At 40.1% G+C, this 12,229-nt stretch overlaps 1 protein-coding gene across 1 annotated transcript in view; it reads left to right on the plus strand.

Annotated features, from left to right (window-relative positions):
- The window catches only part of LOC127634864 (transcriptional activator GLI3-like), a 171,114-nt gene extending 160,748 nt beyond the window's left edge, over positions 1-10,366 (plus strand). The window contains exons 11-15 of the mRNA XM_052114588.1: positions 4,396-4,545; positions 4,774-4,938; positions 5,517-5,810; positions 7,406-7,781; positions 7,863-10,366. Of these exons, the coding sequence (XP_051970548.1) occupies positions 4,396-4,545; positions 4,774-4,938; positions 5,517-5,810; positions 7,406-7,781; positions 7,863-10,174 (3,297 nt within the window). The 3' untranslated portion in view covers positions 10,175-10,366. The remainder of the gene's footprint in view (positions 1-4,395; positions 4,546-4,773; positions 4,939-5,516; positions 5,811-7,405; positions 7,782-7,862) is intronic.
- The last annotated feature ends 1,863 nt before the right edge of the window (positions 10,367-12,229 follow it).

The following is a 12,229-nucleotide window of genomic DNA, read 5'->3' on the forward strand; positions in this document are numbered from 1 at the left end:
CTTTTATGAATGAAAGACTCGTGAGAGATCTTTCTATCTGCAACTGTCGATGCGCTCAGGGGCAGGAAGTGCACAGCCGTGCAACCAGGAGAAAGCCGCTGTTGTGCGCCGTAGAATCCAACAGCATGCAGCAGAGGATAGCAGGAACTCGGTGTGTAGTCACGCAGCAAACTGCAAACACGACCATCGGCTCCGAAGAAATTTTCTGAATGAACTCCCGTATTTGCGCCGCTTAAATACCCGTATGTCCGGGGGCGGGACATGCAAATACTGGCTGCCAACTCTCATTGGCCTTTTTTCATAGTACAGAGGTGAATATCGGCGCTCAAGAGAGACCCCTAGTGTCGTTCTCTGACACAACGTAAGAGAGCGTTCAGAAGGGGAACCATAGATATCCCCCCGTAATCAGTGCAGAAAATGTGAAAATATGTGAAGATTATTTGTGAGCTTACATAGTATGTGTAAATTTGTGGCACTCTTGTTAAGTCTGTTTTAGGGATTTAAGCAGCATTAGGGGCCGTTAAAACCAAACATGTTTTTGCATCTGTTTTTCAATTGGTTTTCTAAGTAACCATGCGCTAGATTGACATCTTTGACTGTTGCGTCATGTGTCGCTGTTTTTTCAGCATCTTGTGTAGGAGCACCATGTTATTTTGGACAATGTGTCAAGTTAAAAATAACTTGTCTCGAGACATGTGCTCTCTTCACTGCGCTGCATCTAGTTTTTCTCTCAGTTTGGTCAGCCCCTTATTGATAACATTAAATCTATGTACTGAACATGGCAATGGATAGTTGGCTAAAGGCATTGCAATTTTATGAGTAGTTGAAGAAATTTTCGAAATGTACCTTCCCAGCCAAGAAGACAATAGAGAACTGTGTTGATTAATGCATTGTGTTTGAACCATTAGGAGATCAAACTGGTTGATTCTGGCTGATGTTGTTGGGCAGTTACTCTCAGTAAAGATCTGGAATTCTTATGGTGATCAATTGGCGTAAATTCAAACCTAGTCGGGTGATTGAAGGTCTTCCCAGACTGCCTTTGTCTCAAAGGATGCAAGGTTTGAATGACAGTCCAACTTGGACGTCTAGTGAAGTAGAAATGCAAATGTAGTGGGTTCACATGCACACACTCTCACTAGCACACACAAATGTGCGTGTTCCTCATCCAAACTCTGTGAAAGTTTGGCTGAAACTGTGGCGAGGTGACAGGGATGGCTGTGATGCAGGCCGCCTTTGTGTCATGAAGAAGAATAGAGGATGAGCTCCTCTCTCTGTCTCTACCGCCACCTCTCACTCTTTTTTAGAATCCGTTTCACTCTTCCATTTCTTAGCCTTCCTACTGTCACTCTGCTCTGTCCCATCTACTCTGTATGTGAGGGAATTCAACTCACCGACTCGCTTTCTTTTTCTCATTTGTCTTTCTCTAGCTCCTCTCTCCCATCATCCTTCCCTATCTGCTTTTGTCTTTCTTTCTCTGTCTCGCCAAGATCTTTCTATCTCTCTTGCTCCCGCTTGGAGATAGGGATGGGTAGTAGTCAACTAGTTGTCCAACAACCAGTTTGATTTGCAAGTTCAAATTGTTTTAGTTTTTATTTTTATTTTAGTTGTTATATTTTTAGTTTTTAATTAATGATCTGACACACTGTACTTTAAGCCGTGATCACACTAGGCTTTGAGTATACAAAATTACTTCCGTCCCTGCAATAAATGACATGACGACTTACTCTACGGCTTTTGTTTTTAATAAAAACGAATCACAAATAAAAAGGGGTCTGTAAAACCTCTCAGAAAACTTGTCCTTAAATTAATCTCTTTCAGAGCTAATGCTAATTGTTGTCTTTGGCCATTTTGTCATACCTCTCACAGTTTTTTGAGCAACTTATGCAAGGAACTTTGGGTTTTAATAAAAATGGTTCAAAATTGAAAAATGCCTTGAGGCTGTCTACACTGGACCTGATGAAACAAACGTCTAAACCATTTATTTGACTTGTTGGCAGGAGTAGCACCAGCCTTTGCTGCGCAAAATTGCCATTTACCAGTGGTTGCCTGTGCATTTTAATTCTAGGCCTTCAGTGCAAATCATGCCATTAAGAAAACATTGTTTCACTATTAATAAGACACCCTAAGCTTTTGGATACAAAGTGACATTTTAAAAACACATCCACGCACGAAAGCCAAAACCAAGGAGCTCTAATGATGCACTCACATACAACTCGAAGCGAGCGTTTCGTTCGGTACAATTAAATACATAGTCAATGCAAATATGCGAATATATGCAAAGAGACGCAAATTCGCGCCGGGCAGTTACCGGGTGGCGCAAATGAAGAGAATGGCGTGACTCAAACATGCAAAATCGCTTCATTCGCGTATTCGCGCTAGTTTACATTTTTAAACTCTGCGAAAAATCTGCACGACGCGTTGTCGCGAAAGCCTATCAGCATTGAGATTGTCCGGATGTCATTGACGTACTGACATAGTAGCAGAAGAAATCTGGATGAATGAAAAAACTGAGAAACACAACATCATACATGTACAGAGACTGGATGGACTGGGAACATAAACCCAGCCTTATTATTCAGAGCCTCCTCAAGACTGATTATTCTACTAGTCGTTCAGGTAGCCCACCAACCTTTTCAGTTTTTGAATTGATTTTGAATTGTTTTTTGTTTTTTGCACATTCCCACTTGGAGATGCACCATTGCTTTGGAATGCATTAATCCTTCTTGCTTGAGTCAGGATATTGTGTCTGTCCCTTTGAAATCCAATGGCTTCAGGACAGGAAAAGCACTCATAAGTGCCGCATACTCTTGTCTTTGTGTGGATGCCACATGTTGACCTCATCTGCTCATTGCCTCTCATGAAAGTATGTGTGTTTTCCTTTGAAACCTTCAACCTTTTGTAACTCTCTTGCTGTGCAAGTGTGTGCACAACAGAGACAGAGAGAGTCGGTCGGACAAACAGAAAAAGGGGTTATGCAGAGAAAATGAGAAGGACCTAGTCAGAGGCAGCATGTTGAGAAAAATATAGAAAAAACACAACAGGGATTTGATGGCTAGAAACAGAGAGAGGGGACAATTGAAAGTGAGAGAGAAAGTTGATGTTGATATTGGGGTTTGGTTAAGCTAGAGGTGACTGTATCAACAAGATTGGTGAATGAAGGTGAAGGGTTGTAGTTGGACAGCCTTGGCATTAGAGATACTTTCACTAAACTTTTGTTATCTTTGACCTCAAAATTCCCCTGTGGCCCAAAACACACACATATTTACAGTATATATATATATATATATATATATATATATATATATATATATATATATATATACACACACACACACACACACACACACATCCCTCACCCCTGCTCCACCCCTCCCAATGCCTCAAATTGAAAGTTGCCACAGCAGCACAACTGTCAGCACTTGTCATGGCAGAGCCATAGGCCTATAGTGATGGGAGGTGACAGGGGTTTATTTGAAATCCCATTTAAATCGGACACCAAGACTCACAAACCATGTGGTAACCCAGGTCGCTCTCAGCAGACTGAGCATAGAGGGAGGGGGAGAATGAGATGAAAAGGAAATTGAAAGATAAGGGGAAATTGACACATGCGAGAGAAAAATGTGGTAAGGAAAGGAATGAGGGGTTAAGAAAGGAAGAAAGAAAGAACAGGCTCATATAGATGTCTGAATGGCTTCCATTTATGTTAAACAGTAAACAGGCATTTCTATGTTGATACAGATGACTCTATAGTCAACTTTAAGTTCCTCTAAAAATTGCTGCTGTTGACCTCTAGAGACTAGGACCTGAGACATACATAGTCTAAACCCGAATTGAATGAGTTTGAAACGCTCAGTTCACATATTGCACAGATATTTAATGACTCTGCTACAGCAGATCCTGAATTTGCTTTCAGTAGACATTGCGAGCGGTCGCTTAAAGCCCAAAACTATTTTGTGATTCTGAAGACCCCTAGAGGCACAAATAGACCATTACATCATGCACAAACCTATTTGTGAATAAATAATTAGCAATAATGTAGAGTTACAATTCCACATGGCAGTATTTTTACACATGTCAGTACTTTTAAACATTCAACAACTCTTTGCTTGGCATTAATGTATAATGTTACATAGTTAGTTTGTAATATAACTTTTTAGTATATTATATATAGGGTATTTTTTTCTCTCTCACTTTTCCATGTTTAAACATACATCTCACAAAATTTTGTTTGGTGTCTCTGAAGACAGGACTAAAAATAGTTATTTTAATTGGCTTTTAAGGATGTTTAGATATATTATTGTAAAACAAGATTAAGAATTAAGAAAATAATTTTTTTCAGTGCAGAAGTTACCATAGAAATAACTTTACTGTCATATTTTACATGTCCTCTCACAGCATATAAATAATGACCATATCCATGGAGAAAAGAAGGAGTTTGTGTGTCGCTGGGAGGAGTGTTCAAGAGAGCAGAAACCCTTTAAGGCCCAGTACATGCTGGTGGTGCACATGCGCAGACACACAGGAGAGAAGCCACATAAATGCACGGTAAGAAAAGATACAGTGATACATTCTGCCACTGCTCCAAGTGAAATGTGCAGCTTTGTTGCATCTATTGAGATTTTATTTTTTATTTTTTTCCCCAGAAAGTCATTTTAGTAGGTAGCTATTGTTCTGGCCTTAGGGTTGGAACAACCTGCTGCAACAGACTTGGTCTAACGTGAACAAATCAATGTAACTGTGACACTTGTGTGACTTTTTTCTATCTCTTTGCAGTTTGAAGGCTGTTCAAAGGCTTATTCCAGACTGGAGAACCTGAAGACTCACTTGCGCTCACACACAGGAGAGAAGCCCTATGTGTGTGAGCATGAAGGCTGCAACAAAGCCTTTTCAAATGCGTCTGACCGAGCCAAACACCAGAACCGCACACACTCCAATGAGGTACATTCACAAGTACACAATTGGCCCAATGTTATACAGTATATCAAGCATTAAGCAAGATAAATCGCTTCCACTGCTTTCCGGTTTAAACAAATATTCATTGAAGTCAACATGAAATCTAAATTGACCATATTTTTATTCTTATTACATGTTCATGGTCTTATCGTGCACAAATGATTGGTGCATGTTATTCAATAGAAAGCATATGTACAAATGTTTGTCTTTGTAATCTGTAGATCTGTATGGGATTACTTGCTCACTGTTTTTTCAACCCCTCCGGTACAACCGGCTTTCATATACAGACCACACCAAGTCCACTTTTCATGACTAAATCAATTCCAGATTAATAAAATCAAGTCGTTTTTGCTATGTAAACAAATATCCTATGTACACTGTAAAATCATGTACATATTTTCCCTACATCCTGTTTCACTTTGAAATATGTAACATTGCGGAAGTAAAATGGGCTGCAAATTAAATCTCATGTTTCATTTCAACAACAAAAAAAAAAAGATTAAAGAACTAGAAGACATTTATTAGCATTACATACTGATTTTCTCTAACTGTATTTCTCTCAGAAACCCTATGTGTGTACAATCCCTGGTTGCACTAAGCGTTACACTGACCCCAGTTCTTTACGAAAACATGTTAAAACTGTACACGGTCCTGAAGCCCATGTCACCAAGAAACAACGTGGGGATACATACTCTCGAGCCCCACCCCAGCCCCGAGAGCCTGGAGGTAATGGACAGGGCCGGTCACCAGGGCAACTGAACCTCGGAGTTATTACTGACCAAAGGGATTACAACCACTCTACCTCAAAACAAGAAGAATGTCTACAAGTCAAGTCAATCAAGACAGAGAAGCCCATGGTAAGCCTCATTCCATTTTTAAAACATCTCTCAAAACCCATCAGGAGAATATCATTGGAAATTTATTTCAGCCTTAATTTGTTTATAATGTTGATGTGCTAATAAGAGCTATCATGTGTGCATGCTATCGTTTAATCTCTATAAAAAAAAAACTGATTCTCAAAGTTTAACATAAATGCTTGCCAGCAACCACTTAAAATCATACTTTTCTCATGGCTTTTTGTCTTATTAATATTAACTCCAAACTGATTTGACCTAACACCCATTTTATCCTTCCTGGTTTCATAACTGTTCAGCTGTGGGGCCATTTAGACCGAATGCATTCTTCTGAGAGAAAAAAAAAAAAAGAAGAAAAAGTAGAAAAAGCTAAATGCTTTTTTTATCATTCTTATAATTTTTTTTATAAAGTTAACATTATTTTTAACCTGACATGTTGGCTAAAAGTCATGTCACTCCTGAACGAGACACTGGCAAATCAGTGAGATGCAGACAGACACTTTCAGTGTGAATGGCCCCTAATAAAAACTTGCTCTGCATGATCTATTTAATAACTGAATTTCTTTTTGTGTCCACTATCTGCACAACTTGTCCTCTCTTACTAAGGACAGTGGGTGATCAGGTGAGAATGGTGATGTCATCGTTGGTCTACTCTCTCTCCTTTTCGTTGCTCATTCTGTCCTTGCAAGTCTGGGCCATCTGAATGAATGTAGGCTCATCATTCTTCTTTCTGTCATTGGTCAACAGCATCATATCATCTCTTATATTATTAGTAGTGCAGGATGCAATGCAGTTTTATTAGTAAAGTTTTGTTGTCTGTAGCATGGTACATACTGTGTTTTAATAATCTTGTAATCTATTATTATATGGTAACATTAGTATTATCTCAGCTTGCATGCTAAATCTACCTCTAAAAGCAACAAGCAACTGTATGGATATTTGAAATTAGCCTCTGTTCGATTTTAAATCAGTGAAATGTGAGTGTACTTGTGGTTTTATTGAGTGTTCATATTAATTTTTGATAAAATGGCTTGCTTTCTTACATCACTACAAACAACATTCTTTAGCAGGCATTAACCATTTGTAACACAGCAAACGACCTAATTAGGACCAAACAGCCATGCAAGAAGGTACGTTTTACATGTGCCCTGTTTTTTTGAAAATGGAGCAAACAAGCTTACCTCTACTCCTGTTGTTGGTTATTAAGTTCTGGCATTGCCAACTGCTGGGGAAGGAGGAACCTGTTTCTAACAATTTTGTGATTCATTTTTGCTTAAGTATGGGGCAAAAGCAGACTTGGTTCAAAGATTGTTTATATGTAGTCACTAAGATTTATTTAGTATAGTACTACTTGAGAAAGATATCAAATTAAATAGCTGTTGCCACAATCACTTTAATCATGTATCCAATTATGTCTTGTTACATGATAGTTTACAATAACTTTATTTCTTCTCTCAATACAATGTTTAAATTGGATCAGCATTGCATTTCACACTCCTCATGACATGTTTCACCTGTAAAAAATGTCCCGAGATAGCAGGATATGATCAATGTTACATATTAAGTTCTGTGATGAAGGTTTTCTCCTTCCCTCTCAGACGTCTCAGCCAAGCCCTGGCAGTCAGTCTTCATGCGGCAGTAACCAGTCCCCCAGCGGCCCCCATCTCGGCCGTGGAGTCCAGCTTACTATGAGCAGCATTGTGCTTGCAGGGGAGGATGAGGAGGAAGAGGATGAGGAAGGAGAGGGAGAGGAGGAGGATGCCCCCATCATGGACTCTACTGTATCCACTGCAACAGCCATGGCGGCAACACTAGCTTTCCAGGCTCGCCGAAGTGTAGGACGGCCCCTACGTTGGATGGAGCATGTTAAGATGGAGAGGTTAAGGCAGGTTAACAGAGCTGTGCCTAGGCTAGGACATCTGTCCCCAACACCACCCCCTAAAGGCCAGGCCGTGCCTGCCCTCACAGGGAAGGGTAAGTCTTTGTTCTAGAGCTTTCTTAACATACTGTACCATAATTTCAACCTCTTCTAACAAGCCTGTTTCTCATTATCAGGTTCATGCCTTGGTAGGAGTATTTCTGTGGGGGCACCAGTGCCTCAGCCTCCTCTGCGTCCTGAGCTGTCCAACACAGAGCTGACAGTGCTGAATTTGCTGAGTGAGCGCCGAGACAGCAGTGGCAGTGCCACCAGCTCAGCCTACTTAAGCAGCAGCCGTCGTTCTTCTGGCATCTCCCCCTGTTTCTCCAGCCGCCGCTCTAGCCAGGCCTCTCAGTCTGAGCATAGCCATCATCGACGTCTCCACAACCTCAGCGCCACTGACTCTTATGACCCTATCTCTACTGATGCCTCCAGACGCTCCAGTGAGGCCAGCCAGTGTGGAGGAGGTGGAGGTTCAGGTGGGGTGGTGATTGGTGGAAGCTGGGGTGGTGGAAGTGGGATGGGAACAAGAGGTGTTCTGAACCTCACTCCAGCACAACACTATCATCTGAAGGCCAAGTATGCAGCTGCTACAGGTGGGCCGCCTCCCACACCCTTGCCCAACATGGAACAAATTAGCCTAAAGACTTGCATGGCTATGATGGAAGACAGACAGGGTACAAGTCAGTTCACACTACCACCGCTGGTCAGGCCACATCGCTGCAGTGATTTTTCACAACATGTACATGGCAGTCACACAGTATATCAACAAAGAGTGCTATACCCTGGTGAAGGTCCAGGCAATGGTGATAGAAGAGCCAGTGACCCTGGGCGTACACGAGATCCTAGTGCTTTTGGGCTGTCGCCACAGGTACAGCGATTCAACAGTCTAAATAACTTAAATTCCTTACCCCATCAAGCTGGTAATCATTTATCAAATAGAGAAGATTTGGGTCTGAGTCTGCAGAACTACACCTGCCCACATGGAAGCTTTCAGAGGAGTCTGCACTCTCCTTGCCCTCCAAGCATCATGGAACAATCAGCACTTGAGGACTTGGCCATGGACCAGGATGGCATTCTATTAAATCCAGATGAAGACATCTTGCCGGATGACTTGCTGCAGTATCTTCGCTCCCAAGATCAAGAATGGGCTTATAACCAGGAAAACCATTTTAGTGATTCCAGTCCCCATAAATCCAATTTTAAACAGGATACTGCAGATGCCCAGAATTTCCTAATTCTACAACAGCAGCAGGGGGCACCAGAAGGGGAACACATCAGTAAGGACAAAATGCCTATCCAATGGAATGAAGTGAGCTCTGGCAGTGCTGATATTTCTCCTCCCAGGCAGCAGTCTCAGAGGTGCGGGAGACTGTCGGAACGGAGTGGCATAATAGGCAACCCCTTTGGTCGATTTGAAAACATAGATCAGCAATCAACTCTTCATAGAGGTGCCCAACACATGGCAGACATGAGCTATAGGTGCAGACATCCAGACCAACAAATCCCAAAGCCCACCCAACAGCAGTCCTTCAGGATGAATTCAAGCATTAAGATAGAGTCTTCCTCAACCTCCCATCTAGAATCAAGCCACAGCAATTTTGGCCAACCAGACTTCTCTCATATCTCTCTGGGCCCCATCCGCCCTAGCTGTGCCCAGCAGACAACTGCATCACAAGCTCGTCCCCAGCAAAACCACACAATCACACATAAAATAAGTGACAACTATCTGCTGCTAAGACCAGCAAACTACAGATTGTCTCCTGCATCATCACTGCCTCATCATCCCCAGCCTCCTATGACCCATCCACCTGTCAACAGTGGCCACATAGGACTGTATCATACTCAGTCCTACTCCACTCAGCAGATTATCAATGATCATAATGCTCTGTCATGTCAGCAGCAAAGCTTAAGTAATGGAAATAGTGCCAATTGCTCCCTTGCCAGTCAGGTTTCTGGGCTGAAGCTGGAGGCAAATGATCACTTTCAAACCAACACTTGCTCTTCCATTCAGCGACAACAGCCAACGTTTATTGCTGAGTGTTTTGACCCAGCAGAGTCCAAAACATCTTCACACAACATAGCACAGTCATGTCTAATGGAGTCCTTGACAGCAGAGACTGAAACTTCTTCTGAGGCCCTTCTGTCCCCTGGGGTTGATCAGGTGACCAGCACAGTTGACGGCAGCCCAGGTGTCCTAGATAATGTGGGTTTAGATATCTGTTCCATCCTTGAGGATGGCTTTGAGCAGGGTAGTCTGGTGTCTGAAATTATCAGTCCCAGTGTTCTACAAGGTCTATCTCGGACATCCTCTCGGCTAACTACTCCTCGTCTTTCAGCTACATTTCACAGCATACATTCAGGGACTAACAACATGGCAATTGGTGACATGAGCTCCCTCCTCACCACCCTCGCAGAAGAAAGCAAATTTCTGGCTATTATGCAGTAGTCTGTGAACTCCCCCAGCAAAAAAATGCAGAAGAATGGTAATAAATGAAACAAATAAATTATATTGGGCATGTAAAGATGCAAGAATAGAAAATGCTATTACTTTAGATGCATTAAAGTAGTTTAATAGGGGATGTTAAGATAAAATATTGGCACACAAATCTATTTTGAATTTGCCTCATCCTCAGAGACAATGACCAATAAAACCATATATATATATATATATATATATATATATATATATATATATATATATATATATATATATATATATATACACTATATATTATTTATTCCGTTTCTGGAATAGAATAATTTTTAAAGCCCTTCTTTTATATTGCTATATGATGATGGCAGCAGAAGACTCTAGTCTTCTTCCCATCACGTTAAACAGTATTTCATGTGTTGTTCTATTTTTATGTTTTGTTATACACTGTTGCTTTAAGTGCATGTTAATTTTTGTTACGCAGTGTCCACTAAACTGAGAAGATTAACTTGCATTGTGTACAGTACCTTTATTTTTGAATACATTAACTACTACAGAGTGTACATGGTGTGAGTATGAACAGACTCCGCTTGCATCAGGTTAAGGTCAAATATCAATCTTAGCAGGCCCAATTGTCATATTTTGATTATTCACATTTTCTTTTTCAAGTGTCATATAGCGATTGTGTTGAGGTGATTTCTTAAGTCTTACCAGATGTTTGACCAATTTCTTCCAACATGGCATTGAGCCCAGTAATAAATACCATTTTCTTGTATGAGGGTACAAGTGTGGAACACATGAGCTGAAAATTCTGTAACTTGATTTAGCTAACTGTATGCCTGTAAATAAATGTTGATATACATCTTTTTATATTTTACATTTTTACATTTTGCATCATGCCGATCACCTTCTTTTTGATTGGTGCTGACAGTGAGCAGTGCATTGACAACTGTGGATAAAATAAAACAAACGTTGTGTCATTTGTTGTCAATCTCAACATGTCACTTATTGCATAAAAAATTACAAATTTGTGGCCAAAATGTGTTGAAAACATTGGTATGGTATGAATTAATGTTTAAATATATCTAAATGTACAAGTGATTTTATTTGTTATTTTGATTATAACAGTTGTGTACTCTTTTTGTCACAGCAGTGCAGTGAATCCGTAGTGTGAGATATCACTTATGTCTTGGTTTTCTAGATCAACATGTTTCTCTATTTACCCATTTGCAATTTAAAAAGTGAAATGAATACTTATAAAAATCAAGACACATCAAGTTCCACTACAAGAGCTAAAAGATTTTTAGCAGTATTAAAACTATCCTGCAGTTTCTACCTGCATTTGTACAGTTTTTTTTTAAAGGCGTACTCTAGTCATTTGTCTTTGTACGGTATTTTGAAAATGTTCTGTAGCTGTGTATCAGTGTCTTGCTTTTTTTTTTTTTTTTTAAGTGATATGACTCATTCCCATTGGAAAGGACTAAAGGGTTTGGGCCTAAGGTATGTGCCTTATTGATGCCTGTCCATACAAATAAAACACTGCCAATCTTTTTATAAGGAATTACAGAAAATAAAATGTATGTTAAAACTGTGGCAGGAGTCTATAACTTAACATGTTACACAATATGTTACATTATGTTAGTGGGGCATTGAGAAATGTGAGATCTGTAAACAATGTTGGCAGAACATTGTTTTTGTTGATGTAGTTTTTTTTTTTTTTTTTGTTTACAATTTTTTTTCCTTTATTTTTTTATGATTGTAAATACATATTTGTTCTGTAGACTATAGCGAAGAGTTTAGATGGCATCAGGGCAGGGGTCAGAATTAGTAATAACCTAATCCTATAAAGCAGGAATCCCTAGGCCCTGTCTTAAATTCAAACAGAGAGATCAAAACGGAGTAATGGTGCCTAGCACCCTCGGACTAAGAGCAAAGTCTCAATGCTCTTTTTATATCAGAATACAAAAAATGTTTGTATGATTTTAATAAAAAAACATCAAAATATGCAAAGGATGTCTTGGCCTATGTTTTAAATCATTTTAAGTCATTTATGACAAATTAGGACACAAT

Source organism: Xyrauchen texanus, chromosome 42 (assembly GCF_025860055.1).
Source record: "Xyrauchen texanus isolate HMW12.3.18 chromosome 42, RBS_HiC_50CHRs, whole genome shotgun sequence".
Classification (NCBI taxonomy): Eukaryota; Metazoa; Chordata; class Actinopteri; order Cypriniformes; family Catostomidae; genus Xyrauchen; species Xyrauchen texanus.